Raw genomic sequence first — 24040 nt, forward strand, 5'->3', positions numbered from 1 at the left:
ATTCCCTTCCGGAGACTTGCTTCCTGCTGAAACGCAATTCTCAATCACAAACGGAAAAAATATCGACATTCATGGTTCCGCTCTAGAAAAATTACTATTCACACGTAACTGCCAAATGAGCAAGTATTTTCTGGGAGATCGCGAGAAGATATCAGTGCCTGAAACCCACAGGAACGTCAAAAGTATCGCTGGGTGATTGGCTACTTTTCGTAGCGCCGAAGCTGAAAACAATGCCACATTTCTTGTGGCCGGAGCCGCTGTCAGCCGCACAACTCAAGCGGCTAGAGGAGCACAAATATAGCGCGTCGGGTCGATCCCTGTTCGAACCTCCTTGTCAGATATATTGGAATTGGCTGGTCCAACAAATTCCAACTTGGGTAGCGCCTAATACTCTGACTATAATTGGACTGGTAATAAATATAGTCACAACTGTAGTGTTGGTGTTTTACTGCCCAACGGCAACAGAGGAGGTAAGTGCTTTGCGACCTTGGGGGGAGAAACTTTCGAGTAGCCATGTAGCAATACCCCATGACAGCATTGTAACTCTCTGAGATCATGTGTAACATTGTTGCAACTCGAATCCATTTACAGCACTTTTGTTATTTTACAACTGCTCAAAGCATCAGAATAGTTGGTGGACATTGTGCATAGTCCACTATCTAATGTTTTGTTCCTCGAAAGTTTGTCTAATAGCCTATGATTGTTGACTTCATGCATTTGCTTGATTAAAATGCCAAATAAGAGTTAGTGTCAAAGTTGCCACCATGTTTGCTCATCCACTCACAAATCAAGTGAATAGTAATTTTAAGGTAACTGGGAGAAAGTCTGGCTGAATGTTTGTTCAAGGAAAACTAAAGTAATATTAACTTTACCTATTACAAGTTTGAACTTTGATTGGATCATGTAAAATAAGCAAATCGATAACAATAGGTATACAACTTCAACCATAGTCAGCAAACCAATAACAGGGCGAATACGTAGGTTTTAACAATGCCACGTGTTCATACTATGACCTGTCATCCACTTAGGTCGATTCTCTGAAGAGAGAGAGAGGGTGTGGGTGAACCTACCCTTCGCCTGTTTGGCTTCTTTTCTGTCCTTTGTATAGTGTGCGTTCAGGCACGTGTCTCGGGTATTCAGAGACTAGTTACAATATGTTTATGAGTACTATACCTTTGTCCACCCATCCCACAGTACAGATTGGAATCTCACCACGGACACAAAGTCCAGATTCCATCAAGCTCCAGGCAGGTTTGTGCAGCAGACAATTCAACAAGGGCATTTTATATGCAGCACAAGCTGTTGTGTCAATGCAGCCATGGACTCACATGTAACCTGTCGCCATCTGCATTCTGTACATTCAGTACAGCTTTGAATAACTAGATACAAGGGCTACCTGGCCTTGACATAAGCTGCAGCATACACCACTGTCACTGACCAACTAAAAATATGTTAAGGGTCATCCTGTACGCCTATACTCAATACCGAACTTGCCTGAGAGCCATGCAACTAAGATGACTACCTTTATACAGAAAGGGCTTTTTTGGGGGGCAGGGGTTACTGAAGAGCAGTTTGTTGTTGGTAGAGGAAGGGACTGGAAAACAGCAGGATATCTAGAAAGAGAAAAAAACTACTGTCAAAATAGTTGTGGGCGACAAACACAGGCCAATACAGTAGTGTTGTGTTGAGAGAACACAGGCCAATACAGTTGTGTTGAGTACAGTAGTGTTGTGTTGAGAGAACACAGGCCAATACAGTAGTGTTGTGTTGAGAGAACACAGGCCAATACAGTAGTGTTGTGTTGAGAGAACACAGGCAAGTACAGTGCAGAGAGAAGTTAGACCAGTACAGCACAGTACATTGCAACCGCCCGGGCCCACCTACTGGAAAGCCAGGCCCATCAAATCAGATTGGGCAATAAAAAATGCCAATTTCTCTTTGCCCCATGGTAACATTTTGTAGAATTTCAGAAAGCCGTTTTCCTAAATATATATATATATATATAAAATGTCCCACCCAAATTTCTTGAGGCCCACCCAACAACACATTTCTGGCTACACGACTTGTACATTGTTGTATAGAGATGATAAACACTGATTGTTAGCTCACCCCTAATGTCCAGATGGCTGGGAATACTTCAAGCCCCAGTGGTAGGAACTCAGTTAGGTCATCTACTTTCCTTTACCATTCTTTCAGTTTTTGTTTCTTACACACTCACACGTGTGTTTGTGGGGGTGTGGGAGGGTCATTCAAATCAATAAGTTATTGAAATGTCTTTATTGAGGTATCAGGGAATGCTGTGTGCAAAGAGAGCATCGCTGTCTTGAAAGACTACAACTTGTCCCGACACTTCCAGACGAAGCATGCAGAGAAATATAGGAATATGTCTTCTTGCCAGCATACTTGGGGTCCAACATGCACGCTGCGGAAGTCTTCACGCTTTTTGATGTATTTCAGAACGGCAGTTTCCTCTGCTTGGAGCAACAGTGACGTGGGCAGGGCATTATGGATTTCTTATTTTACATCTGCAAGTAGAGTCTGAACTCTCGACCGATTTAAGATTTTTCAACGCCGATACCGATTATTGGAGGACAAAAAAAGCCGATAGCGATTAATCGGCTGATTTTTAAAGTGTATGTGTGTGTATATATATATATATATATATATATATATATATATATATATATATATATATATATAATTAATTTCTTATTTTTTTTGTAATAATGACAATTGCAACAATACTGAATGAACACTTTTATTTTAACTTAATATAATACATATGGGCTTTTGGATGGGTGTTCTTAAGGTGATTCCACAGGTTAGTGGTATTTTTTGATTTAGCCGTTGCTGACCCCATGCTTACATCTTTATCACAAATAAGACACCTTGCTTTCCCTGGTGCCAATTCCATGTCATTGTCCTACACTGGTGCTCTGCTTTTCTCTGCCATTTGTAGAACACACAAACAGCTCTTAAGTGACAATGATACTGAAGAGTCTGCTTAGGAGACAAATACTCTCAACTGTTTGAATAAAAATTGAGTTTAAGTTACCTGTGATGAATGTTGAAAACAAAAACTGTACTTTCTATATGCAGGAAATCCTATTTTAATAATGGACATGGTAAGAATTGACTACCAAAGTGCGAGTCATAATTCCCATGACACCTAGCAAAATCTGAAAAGCGGTTCCTTCATTTATTCCATAGGATATTTTTAGATTCGCTTAAAATAAGGTCTGTGTTTTGTGTAGGCTTACACCACCTTGCCAATTTTATAACTGTGTAGATATCCATAGGATAAGATAACTCTGATCAATATTGGCTAAATATAAGCGAAGATCATATTTTTTTTAGTGGATTTATGAAAATATTTTGACAAACGTTACCTTATCCTAGTGAGAGTTACACGAGTATCAAAATGCCGAGGTGGTTTAAGCCTGCACGAAACACAGACCTTATTTGAAGTAGATCAAGACATTCTCTATGGAAGACATGAACAGAGGTGGTTTAAGCCTGCACGAAACACAGACCTTATTTGAAGTAGATCAAGACATTCTCTATGGAAGACATGAACGGTAAAATAACGAAGGAACCCCTTTCAAGTTCAGCCGCAACTTATTACAGGAATTTTAACGCGCCGACTATTTCTCTCTAAACCATATACCTTTGACTATTGCTGCTGCTGCCACCCCTCAGTCAGACTGCTCTATCAAATATCAAATCATAGACTTAACTATAATAAACACACAGAAATACGAGCCTTAGGTCAAATGGAAACTATCACCTCGAAAACAAAACAATTATTCCGTTCCGTATTTTATCTAACGGGTGGCATCCATGAGTCTAAATATTCCTGTTACATTGCACAACCTTCAATGTTGTGTCATAATTACGTACAATTCTGGCAAATTAGTTCGCGGCCCAAACTGTTGCATATACCCTGACTCTGCGTGCAAGAGAAGTGACACAATTTCACCTGGTTAATATTGCCTGCTAACCTGGATTTATTTTAGCTAAATATGCAGGTTTAAAAATATATACTTGTGTATTGATTTTAAGAAAGGCATTGATGTTTATGGTTAAGTACACATTGGAGCAACGACAGTCGTTGATTGTTTTTTTATAAGATAAGTTTAATGCTAGCTAGCAACTTACCTTGGCTTACTGCATTCGTGTAACAGGCAGGCTCCTCGTGAGGCAGGTGGTTAGAGCGTTGGACTAGTTAACTGTAAGGTTGCAATATTGATTCCCCGAGCTGACAAGGTAAAAATCTGTCGTTCTGCCTCGTTCCTAGGCCGTCATTGAAAATAAGAATGTGTTCTTAACTGACTTGCCTAGTTAAATAAAGATTAAATAAAGGTGTAAAAAATAAATACATTAAAAGAATTGGCAAAATTGGTGCCCAAAAATACCGATTTCCGATTGTTATGAAAACTTGAAATCGGCCCTAATTAATCGGCCATTCCGATTAATCGGTCGACCTCTAGTCTGAACATCAGACAGAATGGCATTGTCTCCCTCAATCTGTGCAATGGCTACTGCTATAGGTTTCAGGTGTTTCAGGCTGCTTGCCACTCTCTCCCGAAATACATCACCCATGAGGATCCTCTTGATGGGGCTGTCCATATCGCCAGACTGTGATATGGCCATTTCTTGGAGACTCCTTCCCCTCTAGGAGACTGTCAAACATGATGACAACATCATGCTAGGCAGCTTCAATGTGGTGCTCTTGTTCTTCTCACTTTGCTTGGTGAGGTAGATTGCTGCTATAACTTGATGACCCTTCGCATACCTAACCATTTCCTTGGCTCTCTTGTAGAGTGTATCCATTGTTTTCAGTGCCATGATGTCCTCGAGGAGCAGATTCAATGCATGAGCAGCACAGCCAATGGGTGTAATGTGAGGATAGGACTCCTCCACTTTAGACCAAGCAGCCTTCATGTTCGCAGCATTGTCTGTCACCAGTGCAAATACCTTCTGTGGTCCAAGTTCATTGACTGCCTTCAGCTCATCTGCAATGTAGAGACCGGTATTTCTGTTGTCCCTTGTGTCTGTGCTCTTCTAGAATACTGGTTGAGGGGTGGAGATGATGTAGTTAATTATTCCTTGCCCACGAACATTTGACCACCCATCAGAGATTGCAATACAATCTGCTTTCTCTGTGATTTGCTTGACCTTCACTTAAACTCTGTTGAACTCTGCATCCAGAAAATGAGTAGATAAAGCATGTCTGGTTGAAGGGGAGTATGCTGGGCAAAGAACATTCAGAAATCTCTTCCAATACACATTGCCTGTGAGCATCAGAGGTGAACCAGTTGCATACACAGCTCGAGCAAGACATTCATCAGCACTTCTCTTACTACGTTCCTCCATTGAGTCAAAAAAAGTTCTGATTCCAGGAGGACAATTAGCTGTTGCTATCGATAAGATTCATCATAATTTTCACCTCGAATAGAAGTAGAGGGACTTTTGTCAGAGGTTGCTTGTGAGCGCTGAGGGTACTTTATGCACTTGGCCAGATGCTTCTGCATCTTTGTTGCATTCTTCATGTATGATTTGGCACAGTATTTGTAAATGTACACAGCTTTTCCTTCTATATTAGCTGCAGTGAAAGATAGTGCCCGTGGCATTTTTCTGTAATGATAAGGAAAAAATGAGTTAAAAAAATCCAAATACAATTCCATGTACAGATAAATAGTTAAGCAGTTAGATTAAACAACTCCTTTGTAAGATGAATGTTTTAAAATTAAACATGTATGGAAACAAGTGAATTAACACTCCTCAGTTAGCAGGCTCAAGCACGCTAAAACCCACATGGTAGCAAAAACTAACTAGCAGAAATTGTTAGCAATGATTTAAACACACTTTGATGTAGGCTACTATTTACTAGTTAACAAAAAATCATGTATGTCATATTAAATATATTCTTCCCACCCAGTATTGTAATCAAAACTTACCAGAAAGCATGTAGTCCTTGGCTCAGACAGTGTAGTAGTGTGGGCTCAATAGTATCTCATTCGTGTGCAAGATCTTGAGAATCAGCTGTACATGTGATGGAAGAATGCACTGTGCATGTAGAGGGTTGCAATTCCATTGAATTGGGGATAGTTTAACCAAAATATGCCACAATACCTAGAATTGCCTTGTGTATCCCACAAAAAAAGGTTCACTGTTATAAACAAACTTTTTTTAAATGAATTTAAGCAAAATACCCCAAATTCAAACCCTTTGCAACCCTAGACATAGTGTGTTGAGGACATCGCAGAGAATATGGAACAACAGTTGAAAGACAAGGTAAAGGATTTCACCTATTTCTCCTTGGCCCTGGATAAGAGCAGTGATGAACGCGACACAGGGCGCAGTTGTTGATATTCTTACCAGGCATAACCCCAGACATTGAAATTACAGAGGAGCTTGCTTCAGAGCAGTCAATGAAGACGACAACCACAGGGAAATATTTATTGAAGGAGGTTAATAAGTGTGTGGCCAAGCTGGGACTGAGTTTTGAAATGTTATCCAGCGTGACCACTGATGGGTGCCAAAACTTGACAGGAAAAAACGTTGGCCTTTTGGAGAGGACACAAGATCAAGTAGCTGAGCTGAACCCAGATCAGAAAATACTTTTCTTGAATTGCATTATTCATCAGGAGGTGCTCTGTCAATGTGTTCTGAAAATGAGCCATGTTGTGGATACATTCACTAAAGTGGTAAACTTCATAAGAGCAACATCTTTAAACTACATGCAGTTTGTCTCCCTGTTGGAAGAGACAGAGTCGGGTCATGCAGATCTCCACTACCACACAAACGTGAGATGGCTGAGTTTGGGGAAGGTGCTTAAAACTTCTTATGGCTGCGGGGGCAGTATTGAGTAGCTTGGATGAAAGGTGCCCAGAGTAAACGACCTGCTCCTCAGTCTCAGTTGCTAATATATGCATATTAGTATTGGATAGAAACCCATCTGAAGTTTCTAAAACTGTTTGAATGATGTATGTGAGTATAACATAACTCATATGGCAGGCAAAAACCTGAGAAGAAATCCAAACAGGAAGTGAGAAATCTGAGGTTGGTATATTTTCAACCCAGGCCCTATTGAATTCACATTGGGATATGAATGAGGTTGCTCATTGTCAACCGTCTTTAGAAACTTGAATGAGGCTTCTGCTGTGTTGTGGGACTGAATAAGAGCTGAAGGAGTCTGGCAGAGAGCCATTTCCTGGTCACGTGCATTCCACATGATATCGACTTGCGTTCCGTTGCTACTGTAGACACAAAGGAATTCTCCGGTTGGAATTTTATTTAAGATTTATGATAAAAACATCCTAATGATTGATTCTATACTTAGTTTGAAATGTTTCTTCGACCTGTAATATAACTTTTAGAAGTTTTTGTCCAAACGCATGAGCATTTGGATATGTGTACCTAACGCTAACAAAAGTAGATACTTGGACATAAATAACGGACATTATCGAACAAATCATGCATTTATTGTGGAACTGCGATTCCTGGGAGTGCATTCTGATGAAGATCATCAAAGGTAAGGGAATATTTGTAATGTAATTTCTGGTTTCTGTTGACTCCAACATGGCGGCTAATTTGATTCATTTTCTGAGCGCCGTCTCAGATTATTGCATGGTTGCTTTTTCCGTAAAGTTGTTTTGAATTCTGACAACGGTTGCATTAAGGAGAGGTATATCTATAATTCCATGTGTATAACTTGTATTTCTGTTGAATCGATGTGGTTATGCAAAATCACTGGATGTTTTTGGAACTAGTGAACCAATGTAAACTCTGATTTTTTTTATATAAATAGGAACTTTATCAAACAACATACATATATTGTGTAACATGAAGTCCTATGAGTGTCATCTGATGAAGATCATCAAAGGTTAGTGATTCATTTTATCTCTTTGTGTTTTTTGTGACTCCTCTCTTTGGCTGGAAAAATGGCTGTGTTTTTCTGTGGCTTGGTGGTGACCTAACATAATCGCTTGTGGTGCTTTCGCCGTAAAGCCTATTTGAAATTGGACACTGTGGTGGGATTAACAACAAGATTACCTTTAAAACAGTATAAGATATATGTATGTTTGAGGAATTTTAATTATGAGATTTCTGTTTTGAATTTGGCGCCCTGCATTTTCACTGGCTGTTGTCATATCATCCCGTTAACGGGATTTCAGCCCTAAGAAGTGTTAAAAGGGTGTGGGACCTGAATATTATGTGGATTTCCCTCAACTGCAAGATAAAGAATGGTTGGCTGACTTTGTCTTCACCGTGGACATCATGGCCTTCCATGAATGAACTGAATTCCAAACTACAAGGGAAGGGCCTTTTGTAACATCAGATGTACAGCCTTGTCAAAGCCTTCAAGGGAAAATTACTCCTCCTGACCCACCAAGTAGAAGCCAACAATCTCACCCACCTTCCGACACTACTAGTCTGTTCCCTATCAGATGACCTTCTGACACTACTAGTCTGTTCCCTATCAGATGACCAGTGGGAGAAGTATACATCGCTGCTGCGTGCTTTGAACGGTGAGTTTTTTTCTCGTCATTTTGAGGATTTCAAAGTGTTGGAAAATGACATGGTGTTGGTTTCCTCTCCTTTCACCTTCAATGTGGATAACGCTACCACTGACCTGCAACTTGAGCTTATCGATCTTCAGTCTGATGCAGTGATTGGAGAAATATTGAAAACGATGTCACTGACGAGGTTCTATGCATCTTTCGATGAACAACACTTTCCAAAGGTTAGGAGTCATGCTGAGAATATGTTTGTACTGTTTGGGTCAACCTATGAATGTAAACAGACATTTTCAGTGATGAAATATAACAAGTTAAGGCACAGATCATCTCTTAGTGACTCTCACCTCTCAGCAATCCTGCACATAGCGACGTCAGAAACTATACCTGACTTCACTGCTCTTGTCAGAGCCCATCATCAGCTCTTGTCATGCCCATCAGACTTCACTCCTCACACTGAGTAGTTTTTAAATGTAATTTTGAGCTCTCTCGTGTTTTTGTGCATACCTGTTAACAAGAGTTCTGTCTGTGGTGCTGAATGCACAGTATTTCTCCCTCCGTGTAGTTCATTGCATGTTTAATAATGAAAATACCTAACAAAATGAGAACATGGATGTGGTTTATTTCTGTGCATGTTAAAAAGTAAAATAAGTGACATATCTGGATGTGATTTTACAGTAGATACATCTGTCAAAATAATTGCCCAGGCCTGCAATATGCTGTTTTGCCTTTCAAATCATTTTGTAGAAAACAGCTGTAGTAAGCATATGTTTTAGGAAATGTTAGAACGTGTCTGTTAGAGAAAGCAAACTCGTGTTGAAGGAAACTTGTCCAACTCTCAGTTTTGCAAGAAGTGACTCGAAATAAGATAAACAACTTTCCCCGATGTGTGTCATGGCTTTCTTCAATCTTCACTGATTTGGTAATACACCCTGCATCTAATGTAAACAAAGTCTGTTTGTCTTCTGACTTGGAGTTAACAAAGACCGAGATCTTTCTCTTCAACGGGGGATGGTGGAGGAAAAGTTTGTCCTATTTGAAATTGAAACCAGGTCATTCCATCGTCTTGTTTAATCAAATTTCTCTCCCTCCCTTTCTCGCTCTCCCTCCTTCCCCCCTCTCGCTCTCCCTCCTTCCCCCCTCTCGCTCTCCCTCCTTCCCTCCCTCTGTCTTCCTACCTCTTTCCAGGCTCCAGCATGGGCCTTCATTCTGAGTGCGTTGGGCCTGTTCATCTATCAGTCGCTGGATGCCATCGATGGGAAGCAGGCCCGGAGGACAAACAGCAGCTCTGCGCTGGGGGAGCTCTTTGACCACGGCTGTGATGCTGTCTCCACAGGTGCGGGCAAAATAATTTTTGTTGTTGCCTGTTTTAATTTGTGGTGCTTTACAGTACCTGACCAAGTGTGTTTCAAGCAGTGGGGCTCCCCTGCTAGAGTCTGGATTAGACTGAATTTAGTGTTTAGCTTCATAGCAACCAGTGTGTCATATTGAATGACAACATACATTGTTCTATGCGTCAGAAGTACAGTGCCTTGCAAAAGTATTCATACCCTTGGTGTTTTTCCTATTTTGTTGCATTACAACCTGTAATTTAAATGGATATTTATTTGTATTTCAGGTAATGGATAAACACAAAATATTCCAAATTGATGAAGTAAAATGTAAAAAATAACTGAAAAGTGGTGCGTGCATATACAGTGGGGCAAAAAAGTATTTAGTCAGCCACCAATTGTGCAAGTTCTCCCACTTAAAAAGATGAGAGGCCTGTAATTTTCATCATAGGTACACTTCAACTATGACAGACAAAATGAGAAAAAAAAATCCAGAAAATCACATTGTAGGATTTTTTTTATGAATTTGATTTGCAAATTATGGTGGAAATAAAGTATTTGGTCACCTACCCGAAACATTTGACCCAAGTTTTAAAGGCAATGCTACCAAATACAAATTTAGTGTATGTAAACTTCTGACCCACTGGGAATGTGATGACCGAAATAAAAGATGAAATAAATCATTCTCTCTACTATTATTCTGATATTTCACTTTCTTAAAATAAAGTAGGGATCCTAACTGACCTAAAACAGGGAATTTTTACTAGGATTAAATGTCAGGAATTGTTGAAATGTATTCAGCAAAGGTGTATGTAAACTTCTGACTTCAACTGTATACACCTGTTCTGAAAGACCAGAGTCTGCAACACCACTAAGCAAGGGACACCACCAAGCAAGCGGCACCATGAAGACCAAGGAGCTCTCCAAACAGGTCAGGGACAAAGTTGTGGAGAAGTACAGATCAGGATTGAGTTATTTTTTTTTATCTGAAACTTTGAACATCCCACAGAGCACCATTTAAATCCATTATTTTAAAAAAAATTGAAAGACTATGGCACCACAACAAACCTGCCAAGAGAGGGCTGCCCACCAAAACTCAGACCAGGCAAGGAGGGCATTAATCAGAGAAGCAACAAAGAGACCAAAGATAACCCTGAAGGAGCTGCAAAGCTCCACAGCTGAGATTGGAGTGTCTGTCCATAGGACCACTTTAAGCCGTACACTCCACAGAGCTGAGCTTTACAGAAGAGTGGCCAGAAAAAAAGCCATTGCTTAAAGAAAAAAATAAGCAAATACAAAAGGCATGTGGGAGGGTCCTCAAATGTATGAAAGAAGGTACTCTGTTCAGAAATTGAGCTTTTTGGCCATCAAGGAAAACGCTGTTTGGCACAAACCCTACGTCTCTCATCACCCCGAGGACACCATCCCCACAGTGAAGTATGGTGGTGGCAGCATCATGCTGTGGAGATGTTTTTCATCGGCATGGACTGGGAAACTGGTCAGGATTGAAGGATAGTGCTAAATACAGGGAAATTCTTGAAGGAAACCTGTTTCAGTCTTCCAGAGATTTGAGACTGGGACGGAGGTTCATATTCCAGGAGGACAATGACCCAAAGCATATTGCTAAAGCAACACTTGAGGGGTTTAAGGGGAAACATTTAAATGTCTTGGAGTGGCCTAGTCAAAGCCCAGACCTCAACCCAATTGAGAATCTGTGGTATGACTTAAAGATTGCTGTACACCTGTAGAACCCATTCAACTTGAAGGTGCTGGAGCAGTTTTGCCTTGAATAATGGGCAAACATTCCAGTGACTAGATGTGCCATACCGCAAGAGACTTGCAGCTGTAATTGCTGCAAAAGGGGGCTCTACATCTTCAAAGTAGTCATGTTGTATCAATCAAATGATACAAACCCCTCAAATCTATTTTAATTCCAGGTTGTAAGGCAATAAAATGGGAAAAATGCCAAGGGGGTGAATACTTTCTTAAGCCACTGTATGACACATTGTTGCTCATTTAGTTCTCTGTCTCTCTCTCTTCTCTCTCTCCAGTTTTTGTTTCCGTGGGAACATGTATGTCCTGTGGGATAGGAAGCTACCCTGATTGGATGTTCTTCTGTGGCTTTGTGGGGATGTTCATGTTCTTCTGTGCACACTGGCAAACCTATGTTTCCGGAACGCTGCGCTTTGGCCTGTAAGTAGAAATTATGCCCAATTATATTATTTGTTTACATGTTGCTGGGCAGATAACAACCTTTTTGTTTTTGACATAGTACTTAAGTCTAGTCCATCGTGCTTCATAAAATATACAGTCTTGTTCTGATCTATGAATTCTATAAATTCTCTCCACCCAGGGTTGATGTGACAGAGGTCCAGATTGCCATCGTTGTCATGTATGTGATGTCAGCTTTTGGTGGCGTGGCCCTTTGGGACTACAGGGTATGGCTTCAATACATTTATCTATCCATGCACACAAACCTAACACGCACTCCCATACCCACTCATACACTCTCTTTCTTTCCTTTTCTGTCAACTAAGCCGTAGGATTTGGAGACTTGGACATTTTACACCAGCATTTGGCACGATATGACGACACAAATTTGACCCCAACATTTGGCACTTTAAGGCAACATAACCAATCCTTAACATGTACTGTATAACCACTCAACCAACCAACCCCACAACAACAATCTACTAGTTATTAAATAGTCCTTTTTGTTTCACTTTCACTCTGTGCAGCCTGTGGAGGCTTAACGACTAAACGTCACAATCAGAAGTAAGAAGGTAATTATGGGTAGCTAATCCATCGTGGTGTAGACATGATCACATGATCTGGCTAGCAAACAGCTGATGTCACCACGCAATATTATTGGCTTCTCCTCCCATCTTGGCCTCAGCAGCATGCCCCGCCCACCCACAGCTTACTGGTGTAAACAACGCTAGCTGCTGTGACAGAAGTTAAGTTCTATTAATTGAAACTCTTGGTTGTTTTACCCTCTTGTAGTTGCCCGTCCTTGGGGTGAAGCTGTACGCCTTCCCCATCATGGGCATCATTGGGGGAGCCGTGTACTCCTGCTATAACTACTTCCACGTCATCCTCAACGGGGGCGTCGGCAAGAACGGCTCCACCGTGGCTGTAAGTATTATTATGTAATGATGTGTTTAGCTAAATATTTGGGTTGATTAGTGTTTTTCTAATACGCTTAAGCCTTAACATCCGACCTGGTAGTAAAACGTTGCATATACAGTGCCTTCAGAAAGTATTCATACCCCTTGACTTATTCCACATTTTGTTCTTTTAAATGAATTTAAAAAATATGTTTTCACATTAGTTTTGCTAATGTATTGAAAATATAATGCAGAAATATCTCATTTACATAAGTATTCATGCCCCTGAGTCAAGTACTTTGTAGAAGCACCTTTTAAAAGAGCTTTCCAAACCTGGATTTTTATTATTTTCTAAATTCTTCAAGCTCTACCAAATTGGTTGTTTTTCATTGCTAGACAACCATTTTCAGGTGTTGCTATGGATTTTCATGTAGATATAAGTCAAAACTGTAACTCGGCCACTCGGGAACATTCATGGTCTTCTTGGTAAGCAAGTCCAGTGTATTATGTTCTTCTGAAATAGACTACATTTTCTTCATATCATGTTTCTTTAGACCTGTCTAAAATAAATAATGGATTTATTGTGAATGTGTAGGCTATATTACATGGATTTATTAGAATATTTAAAATGTAGATGTTCCAAAAGTCTGCATCAGTGGCTTGTTTGGAAGCCAGGAGATGCTAAATGTGTTTGTTAATTAACAGTCAATTTCCGTGAGGCCTGCAGTTATTTGCTTGACAATCACCAGCTGATGAAATTTCGTAGCGACTAAATGTGGAAAAATTCAAGCGGTGTCAATTTTTTCTGAGTGCTTTTAAGTTATGTACCCAGTAGGTCCCTCAGGTCCTCTGGTACTGGCCTTTCAACTATCCTAAATCCTAGGACCAAGAGGCATGGAGAGGCAGACTTTAGGTATTATGCCCCCAGCCTCTGGAATAGCCTGCCAGAGAACCTGAGGCTGAAACTGTGGACATATTTAAGAGGTCTTAAAACATATATTTTTAGCTTTGCTTTTCCTTATGGTGCTTTTTAGTTGTTCAGTTTCTGTTTGTTATGTAGTAAATATTTCAGCATTTTATTTTCATTTGTTTTTTTCTGTAAAACACATTGCGTTGCATTCCATGTCTGAAATGTGCTGTATAAATAAAACTGGATTTCATGTGAAGGCACTGTACATTTTAGGACAATAAACACTTTTTTTGGCTTATATTCTTTATAGTTATTCACTATTTTGCCGTGTGTTCCTTAGGACACCAGTGTGCTGGCACCAGGTATGCACATCGGCCTCATCCTCACACTGGCCTTCATCATCTTTAAGAAGTCATCCAACCAGCTTTTTGAGCTGCACCCCTGCCTCTACATCCTGACTTTCGGCATGGTCGTCGCCAAGATCGCCAACAAGCTAGTTGTGAGCGCTCCATTTAATATAATAGTCTTCACTTTCTTACTTTGCTGCCATCTCTCAATCTATTAATATCTCTAGTCTACTGTCTGATGGGACATTTATAAAAAAATATATTTTTGTCTTTCTGGAGTGTCTTATCAAGCAAGCAATGAATACTTTTCCTCCCATAAATGGGACCTCCATATGTAACAGTGAAAGCCGTACCAGTATTTACCTTAGCTTATTCATTAGCTCTGCTCCTCCTCTAATATCTCTGTTCCTTTTTGTGTTCCTCTGTCCTTGTCAGGTGGCCCACATGACCAAGAGTGAGCTTTATCTCCCAGACACGGCTTTCATCGGGCCTGGCCTCCTCTTCCTCAACCAGTACTTCAACAGCTTCATCGACGAGCACATAGTCCTCTGGATCGCAATGGTGAGTTCTCACGTCTTCACTATTCCATACTTCTGTCATTAAACTGTTTTCGTACAGGTCTGGTGTCATTTTCAACCCACTTCAGTTGATATTTCCACATAAATAGGACCAGAAGCTTCCCCCAACCACAAACTGCCCGGGAACACCTGCCCTATGTGCATCAAGTCCATTTATCATGCCGGTCCTTGTATTTCCTCCACAGGTCCTGTCGTTGATTGACTTGACGCGCTACTGCACAGGCGTGTGCATCCAGATCGCCTCTCACCTGCGCATTCACGTGTTCAGCATCACGGCGCAAGCTGCCCTCAAACGCAACTGACGTTTTGCCCGGCGGAAGGAGGCGGAGGACGCCGCCCCGCTCTTGAAAGCAGACGATGATGAAGAGGTCCCCTCCACCCCAAACCTCAGCAGCCTTGACACAGTGACCACCTCTGACTAAAGGTTGCCTGTAATAACACTAGAGTAATGACAGGAACGACGTAACCACCCCTGATTAGATCCATCGTCAAGGGTAACACTCTCGTCTGTATCTCACTGGATGAGTGCAGAGTAGCTGGCATGGAAATAAGTTGGTTGGTTTTTCTTTGTCTCCGTATAGGAAGTAATCACTACCTGAGGTAATCTGAGACTCAGATTTGATAAATATCATCAGACCGGTTTTAACATCCTCCATTATTTTCAGCTCATTTAATTTAGACTACATCATTACACTATGGGTAAAAGCTACAATACATTTTTTTTGGCAAAGATCAAATGTTTCTCAGTGATCAGATAAAGGAGTTGCTTTGTGTTTTCCCCCCCTTGAATTTGCTTCCTCTCAATTATTGTTTTAACTTACAATTGATACATATTCCTATCTAATTGACCTATATTCAATGTTGTAAAGCTAGAGGCTACAGTACTAGACACATTTGTCTTTACTTAACAGCCTCTTGTTAAACAATGTGATATCATTGTTCAAATTGATATTGTAGCTCTTAATCATTCACTAGTCATGTTTATTTAATGAATGAGACCCAATCTGACATGAAATGAACTCGATCAGGGCTAGGAAATACAAAATAAATCAACCTTTCAACCTCGGAAAACTTCCAAAAGTAGAATGAGACATTCCTAATGAGGTATGGTACGTTAATTGTCAAGGACTGCAGATGAAGGGGCAAGGGTCTGGGTTAACGCTGAAAACAGTGACATTTCTTCTACAAGGGCTTCCATCTGACTGTGAATCCCCAGTGTATCCAGCACCTCGTAACCTCAACTCTACTCCAGTTGAAGTCCTTGTAGTCATGTTGATGTGTTCACACCAGAGTCCCATCTGCTTTCAACGTTCTTCTCCGTAAAGGGCTAATTATTTGATTGTACAGAATTCTGTTTGGCGCCTTAAATGTTTTTGAATCCTTTGTTTTAATTTTAAAAATTTGAAGCAGTTTAGGAGCAAGTACTAAAATGTTTATTTTCTGCATCACTATGAAACCAGTATTTATGGTTGAAGTATCAGACAATATACGTAACACTGAGAACGTTGTACTCAAACTTATTTTACTGTTTACTATAATTCTGTACTGGAAGCCATCTTTTTTTCCCATCACATTTAGAAAATGCATTAGGAAATGCATTTGGTACATTGTGATTTATTGTTGAACGGTATGATTCTGAACTGTTTCAGGCCATAGCTGAATGCATTGTTTGACAACTTTAGGATAGACAGACAAAGGGATGCAACGGTGTATTATTTCGGGGATGTTTTGCCTCTGCGGTCATGTAACTATTGGAACAAAGATAAGTAAATCAAGAACCCCTACTCAGAGAAAATGCCCCTAAAAAGGACATTTTGACTCGCAGATATTTCTGGGTAGAATTCTAATGAGAGCCTTCAGATTACGTAACATTTCAATAACTTTGTCTGGAAATAACAGCCAACCTTAAGTTAGCCACCTGTTTTTGTTCAATCAGGGTGTGAACTTAAACTATGCATTGAAAATGCCACATGCTCAATTTTAACATGGTATTGCACTATTCAATACAAGTAAAACATCTTTATACTAAAGTTCAAAATGATTGTAATAAAGAAATATTTTCCATTCAACAAATTCCTTTTCATAATTTAAAGCATAACCAAGTGATTCAGGTTTATTTGATTTTGGGATGAGCCAAAGTGTTGACTAAACTAAAATTGTGAATTTGACACTCCCAAGAGATTCAATTCAAATGTACATGCATACCACCCATTGTTGTAATTCAACCTGGTCTCAGAGCATTTTGTGTTATTCTGTACATAAATCCATGGCACGCCATATAGTACATGTTGCAAAGTATTTAAATGAGTTAGTTGCCAAAGAGCCAAACACGCAACCTTTGGGTTACTAATGTTCGCATTATACACCCACCCCAATTTTCTTAAGTAACCTTGCTACACATCCTAATTTGAGTGTCCCAGATTTATGCTTGCTGTGTAAATCTGGCACACTGCATACCACAGTTCAGCAATACTAAGGCAGCAAAACATCATGGTTCTACTGCTGCTGGCAATCATTCACATCAATGCACCGCTTGTGAGCGGAGAGGAGAGCTACCAAATGCAGGCAACGAAGGCTCAACAGAGAGACCATAGAATTGAGGGTCAGTAGTAGAACACTTGTGGAGCTAAATTAACAGTCCGTGGCATTCATTAGGAACGCATTCACTGAACAATACAATCAGATGCTGCAGAGATGTGAATTTCAGACACTAGCAGAGCTATATGTACAGTATCCCACAGACACACTGTGAAACATTCATGATTTTTTTAAAACAACCGGTGTGCCATTTTTCACCCACAACCCCATGAAATCACTTATGACATGTAAATACCAAATCCAACCAAGACATTTAAAAAGGCAAGCAGGGACAATGGGTAAACAAGGTCATACAGTCTGATACTTCAGGTAACACTTTAAAATAAGGCACTTGTGTTGAATGTAAGACAGTGACATGGTGAAACAGGTCAAATAGCATAATTCCTGTTAGTCTGATCAACCCCTTCCCGATCCCTTTTTTCCTTCTGTGGAATATAGGTTCAATTAAAAAAGTGTCCAACCTAACCTCGAACGCTTCGGAAGGTTACAGCTCTCATGGTTAAAGGTGCTGTAAACCCACACCAGAGATGGTGTCTCCCGTCAATCGCTTGCAGATCATGCTTTTAACAGTACATCAATCACACTGCCCACACTGACTGGACTGGAGCAGTTTAGCACATAGTTGGCTCAGTCAGTGTCCTTCTCCACAGCCTGGCGTGTGGGCGATAAGTCCCTCTGGCGCCCCTGGTGAAAGGGAAGAGAAGTTTCTGGCTTTACAGGCTTTGTCCGCTGGCACAGCATCTCCCAGCCAGGTGATGCCTGTCAATCATCTTACCCACCACACATGATTTACGTTGTTTACCAGAGTTCCCCTCTCCTTGACCCATGCTGACGCAATCCCAGGTGAGGACGTTTCGAGATTTAGGGATAGCCCTCCTCACTCTCCACCTACCCCTGCATGGCCCTCACTTTGAACTCAGCGAGAGGTTGAGGGTGGAGGGAGAGGACAGGTAGCAGAGTGGAGAGAGGGAGGATGCAGAGGGGTGGATAAGGACGTTTTCCCTCGTTCTTCACACACGCTCTGGGTTGACATCGTTGCTGACCCTGCGTCTGGGAAACAGTTTGCGCTTCAGTAGAATCAGCTGAGGGAAGAAGAAAATACCACAAAAGAACGGTCACAAAAACACAAACAAGAGTGAAAAAGCAGGAAGCGACATTACTCTGTCAGCATGTGGCTCTGAGCGGAAGCTTTTAGCTGTATTTTTCTTGACTTTGAACAGATCAGGGCAACAGCATTTCGGGAGAGTCAACTTAAGTCCTGTAAAGTCACCAAAAGTTGGTTTATTGGTCCAAGCTTGAGCCAATAAACCAGAGATGTAAACAGCTCTCCAACTTCAAGAGGCAGTTTACAAACAAAGCACCTGATGCCTATGAAAAAAAAAGGAGGAGCGTAGCCTTAGGCCTGAGGAGACGGATGATTCTTTTGGACAAAGACAAGACAGCGCCATCAGATTCCTCCATGTCCCAATGGCCCAGTGTGGATTGCCCGTTCCTCCACGGTCGCTCTGGCGATTAACCTTTATTAGGACCGCTGAAGGAGAAACTTTACCCTGACCCCCTCGGATCTAATGGGTGTCATAATCAACAAAGAAACCATGCAACCACAATCCACTGCTCATGGTCCAAAAGGGACAGGTTTCAGTCTCATTTCAGTCATTCCAAAGCTCAACCGATAGTGAGGGATATGTGCCCCTGTAGAGCCCTGGGGCTAACTAAGTGCTAAATAGCACATCATCAAGCTACAAGTGTGCCGTTGATATTAGCGAGGCGGAAATATACATGACAGTGTAAAGTCCTACTGACCTGCTCGGCAAAGAAGGAGACGACAGTAAAGATCACCAGAGTCACCAATACACAGTGGGTCCAGAACTTCAGCTTGTCCCGATATACTCGCCTGTAAGACAGAGACAAGACAGTAAGACAGCAAAAATAAACAAACTATTTTTGGGCCATCAATGAATTCCTGACAAAGCAGATAGCTCGCTGAAAGTCATCCCTCTCATATTCTGAACCTAGGCTCCAGTATGACATTTGATTGGGTGATGGACAGGGTGAAATGTTTTTGGGGAGTATCAATGAATACAAAACAGAAACTCAACAAAAGTCACTACTATCATATTCAGAGTCCAGTCTCAATTATGAAATATTTTAGGCTTGGATAACAGGGTTAAAGGTCATGATGAAATGCATGTGGTTCTAGGGGAAAGGACGACAGGGTAAAGGGGTGACAATGTGACCAGACACCAGGGGACCTCTGCTACCACCCACCTGTCACTTCACTAACACCCTTGTGACTCTTGGAGTGTCGTGTGTGGATCATATGAGTCTAATTTTAAAGTATCGGTATCTGGGAAGATTCCTCCAGCTCAGGCCTGGCGCTATAAGAGCAGGATCCCACTCTAACCCCCTGGGATTCCCAGCGATCATTCATGGCAGTGCTGAACACTCGGAGGTGCTGACAGATAGGATCCTTCATTCTTCTCTTGGAGAAATGGGGAGAGACCTCTGTCTCACATGGTCCTGATACAGTAGGACTATGTATCTGTCCATCTATCATTTAGGACAGATACTACAATTGAAAAAGCATCTGTACAGGCATCTTGTATTGTGTGCACATTGTGCTTCTGCACTGCCACCAATTAATGGTATAATGAAAAAATAATGTACTAAATGCAGATCACATATTCAACTGATACACTCCAATACATAATACCATTCCCCTCTCTAGTATAAACCACCCCTGTACTACCATTCCCCTCTCTAGTATAAACCACCCCGGTCCTACCATTCCCCTCTCTAGTATAAACCACCCTGGTCCTACCATTCCCCGCTCTAGTATAAACCAACCCGGTCCTACCATTCCCCTCTCTAGTATAAACCTCTCTCTCTCTAGTATAAACCACCCCAGTCCTACCATTCCCCTCTCTCTAGTATAAACCACCCCAGTCCTACCATTCCTGGAGCTCTCCCATGTGGAGGAAGCGATTGCGGTATTCTCTGGGCAGCTCGAACTGGGAGGTCAGGGGGAACATGGACTCATAGAAGTCCCTCAGCACCGCCTTGACAGTCCCTGCGTCCTTATGGCTGTGGTCAATGTTGTCGTTTAGACATATGAACTTCCTGTGAGGAAACACAGTGATGTGGTCAAATCATAAATCCACATCATGGTCATATGGAAAGGTAGTATGACAATAAAACAGGAAGAAGTAGTACATATTAATTAGGCAGGCACCTACAGAAAGCACAGAGATAATGATAATTATTTGGGGGGTGCTTATCTTTGTCCTGTTACACACAGGTATGTAATGGAAATGTGTCTTTCATATCCCAACTCCCCGAGACACCGGCAGGGAGTGGGGTCACAGCTAGGGTCACTAAGTACCTTGCTCAAGGTCACAACGACAGATCTTTCACCTTGTCCGCTCCAGTATTTGAATCAGTGACCTTTCGGTTACTGGCCCAACTCTCTAACCTCACCTGGGGTTCTTCCTGATGTCATCCAGCTGGCCCACCACATGGGACACGTTGGTCCTCACCATCTTAAAGGCTATCTCCTCCTCGCCCATTATCTCAAACCTGTCAAAGGAGAGGTTTCCAGGTTTACTGTGATCTTAAATAGGGTCAGGATATTCAGAGAAAATGTAGGATGGGTGATATATATCAATTAAGGACAGTGGCTGATGGTAGAGAACAGGACTTTTATTTATTTATTGTATTTTCATAGACCCAACCACCCCCTCTTCAGGAGGACAAAAATAAAGTTTTTACAGCATTTTCTTCTGTTGTTACACACATTTGACATACTTTTTTTTTTTTATGAGAACAGGACTTACTTGTACTTGTTCTGGTCTTTGAAGGCCTTGTGGATGCGCTCTGTGACGGCTTTACAGTGGACCACCAGACCTTTAGTGATGGGAGGCTGTGGATTCAAATGCATGAATCAGTCTCTGCACCTCAAGTCTACCACAGCTTATAAATGTTGTTGGGACACAGGACAGAGGCAGTGTAGAGTAGTCACCATGCTGGCTTCGTAGTATGCCTCCTGTGTAGGGCTAACGATATGCAGCTGGGTCAGGTTGGTGGGCAGAGTCTTAGAACAGTTGATCAGCAGCTGCTCCAGCCCTGTCAGATCCTGCAACACGCCACACGCTAACACATTAACCTCACTGTACCACTGGTTTGAGATCAGCTTTTAAAACAGGAGTAAAACCAGGGTCGGTATTCATAAAGTGTCTCAGAGTAGACGTGCCGATCTATGATCACTTTGGCCTTCGATGATAGACAACATGGACACGCGGGGACCTGATCTTCTACACCCAGACTTCTCTACTGACCTGTAGGTTGAGGGGGAGCTCATGGATGCGAGTGGCCAGCGTTCGGATCTCACGGTCAGACAGAACGCCAGAGTGGTCCGTGTCGATCTCGTCGAACACCTGCGAGACGTTGAGCGGCTGCAGGGCCGACATCAGGAAGTAGAAGTAGGAGAATGAAAACTGCATGTCCTCTGGGTGACGCACGCGGTGGGACGACGTCAGGTCAAACGCCTGTGGGAATCTGAAAGGTGGAGACATTCACATATCAGTTTGTTAAGCAACTAATTCACTTTAACGAGGTAAACAAATGAGTGCTCCGGTTGTTAGACAAGCACTCACAACAGCTACTTCGGTCTTCTATATTACTAACCCAGTATTTCCTGTATGATGACATTTCCTGCTACTCACATGTCCTGGAGCTCCTGCATGATGAGCCTGTCGATCATGTGGGGCATGTGGGCGGGGACCTTGCGGGAGGTGAAGCCAAACTGGCCGTTGAGCAGCTTGTTGACGTAGCGAAGGGAGTCGGCGAAGGTGTCCTGCAGCCTCCGGCCAGCGGCGGCGCTGTCTGCCTGGTACGCCAGCTCTCCCTCCAGACGCTCCTCCTCCTATAGGAGCCATAGAAAGAGCCAGAAAGCAGCAAGAGAATTCCCAATTAACATTCTGATCAAATTCAGATAACATTCAGATACACATTCAGATTCCCATTTACATTTGGAACACTAAAGGTTTAACATACAGTTTCTGAGTAAAGTGTTTGTGATTCAATCCAATGCATGGTTGTTCTCGATTCTATGTTCTTCATCTCAAGAGCCAGGATTCTTCCTGACTGACCTTGTAACATTATTACAACCCAACCCCAGCTCACCTCCAGCAGGTCCTGGAAGTACTTCCGTCTCTCCCAGGGCAGGAAGCCTCTATCTGAGGAGATGTAGTGCTGCAGCTTCCTGCCCAAAGGAACCCCCCGGGCTCCCTCTGCTCCTTCCTCTGGTCCCTTCTCGGCCCCTGCCCGCTGCTGCTGTGATTGGTCCTCTGATCCCCTGGCTTTGGACATGCTGCCAACCAGGGTGCTCAGCAGCTTGGAGGACGGTGGAAATTTCTCTGTGGGGGTGGTGTCCTGGGCTTTAGAGGCTTTCGGAAACTCCCCATCCACTAGAACTGGGATGGGGGTTGCTGGAGTCTTTTGTGCTTTCCGTTTCTCTTTCTCACCAACGATGCTCGACTTGGGCACCTCCTCTGGTGCCTCGGTTCCCTCTGGCTCTTTGGTCTTCTCTGCTCCGTTTCTTTCTGGAGTGTGTTGTTCTTCTGGGTTAGCATCCACTAGCTGTGGTGCGTCTACCTCTCTCCTCACCACATGTCCTACTAGGTCTTTAAAAGGCTTGTCCTGGGGTTTGATCTGGTCAGCTGGTGTTAACCTGGGGCCCCGATTGGCCAGAGCTTTGTACGGCCCCAGCAGTATAGCCTTGGTGAGGTTATAACCCTTCATAGTGATGTCACCCACCAGGAGCTTTCCTTGCAGCCTCTGAAGCTCACTCTGCAAGGCCGCCGGTAGCAGGGACACGTTCAGCGCAGGCAACTCCACGATCACCTCATTTTCCCCAGGTGGCATCTTCAGGACTCGGGGACCTTGTTTCTCCAGAGGGACATCCTCGAAAGGGACCTCAGGCTCTGCGGTGGCGGTGGTGGGCTTGGCCTCTTTGGATCCGTCTTTGTGGAGTGGGTCGGACACGGACACGTTGGGCTGGGGGAGCTGGCGGGTGTCCACAGCCACGCTGAAGGTCAGGGAGAACTCCTTGTCGTCATCCCCTTGGACAGTGAGGTTGTAGTGGACCAGCGAGGCATTGTGGCCCGAGTGGAGGAGCAGGTGGACCGTCTTCCACTTGTTGGCCACCGAGGTATGGCGCACGGCCGGGTTGTCGCTGACCTGGGCCTCGGTCACCCGGCGAGCCACGCCTGCAAAGCTGAAGTACGGCCTGGTCTCACCCACCGGTAGGGTGTACAGGGTCCTGTTCTTCAGCAGGGTGACACTGTAGAGCTGGTTAAAGTGATCTACAACACACACACACGATTATCACTGCTCTTCCACCTCACTGGATGAGCTAATGTGACCAGACCAGGAAATACACTTGGCCGACATTCTGCGCATTTTCTCATCAATGAAACATTCTCAGTCTTCTCGTCACAAAAGTAGAATCTGTTACGAACAAATTGCAGTAAGATTTGGAGACTTGAACCTGTGCCAAAGTTTCAAAAGTAATTACGTTGTTTAAAAGGAGCTCAAGGGCGAATTGAGTTATTGTACATGCACACTTCACAGAGTAGGCGTTCCCTCAC

General features: G+C 42.5%; 2 protein-coding genes across 2 annotated transcripts in view; one reads left to right on the top strand and one right to left on the bottom strand.

The window, feature by feature from the left end:
• On the top strand, positions 1–16868 carry LOC139392708 (cholinephosphotransferase 1-like). The gene is made up of 8 exons (XM_071140903.1): positions 1–470; positions 9711–9858; positions 11905–12046; positions 12207–12291; positions 12857–12988; positions 14211–14369; positions 14653–14778; positions 14981–16868. Exons 1-8 carry the CDS (start codon positions 231–233, stop codon positions 15095–15097), a joined length of 1149 nt encoding a protein of 382 aa, XP_070997004.1. The 5' UTR covers positions 1–230; the 3' UTR covers positions 15098–16868.
• LOC139392706 (N-acetylglucosamine-1-phosphate transferase subunits alpha and beta) overlaps positions 16211–24040 on the bottom strand; it is a 24498-nt gene continuing 16668 nt past the window's right edge. Inside the window, exons 13-21 of the mRNA XM_071140890.1 lie at positions 22575–23755; positions 22115–22314; positions 21728–21947; positions 21412–21525; positions 21227–21312; positions 20871–20969; positions 20346–20513; positions 19197–19287; positions 16211–18475 (exon numbers count right to left, since the gene is read on the bottom strand). Coding sequence (XP_070996991.1) covers positions 18404–18475; positions 19197–19287; positions 20346–20513; positions 20871–20969; positions 21227–21312; positions 21412–21525; positions 21728–21947; positions 22115–22314; positions 22575–23755 — 2231 coding nt within the window. The 3' untranslated portion in view covers positions 16211–18403. The remainder of the gene's footprint in view (positions 18476–19196; positions 19288–20345; positions 20514–20870; positions 20970–21226; positions 21313–21411; positions 21526–21727; positions 21948–22114; positions 22315–22574; positions 23756–24040) is intronic.

Source organism: Oncorhynchus clarkii, chromosome 33 (assembly GCF_045791955.1).
Source record: "Oncorhynchus clarkii lewisi isolate Uvic-CL-2024 chromosome 33, UVic_Ocla_1.0, whole genome shotgun sequence".
NCBI classification, from domain to species: domain Eukaryota; kingdom Metazoa; phylum Chordata; class Actinopteri; order Salmoniformes; family Salmonidae; genus Oncorhynchus; species Oncorhynchus clarkii.

Coding starts and splice junctions, on each gene's coding strand:
- LOC139392708 (XM_071140903.1), top strand. CDS start 231: ATGCCACATTTCTTGTGGCCGGAGCCGCTGTCAGCCGCACAACTCAAG. Junction 9,859..11,904: donor CTGTGATGCTGTCTCCACAG/GTGCGGGCAAAA, acceptor CTCTCTCTCCAG/TTTTTGTTTCCGTGGGAACA. Junction 12,047..12,206: donor GGAACGCTGCGCTTTGGCCT/GTAAGTAGAAAT, acceptor CTCTCCACCCAG/GGTTGATGTGACAGAGGTCC.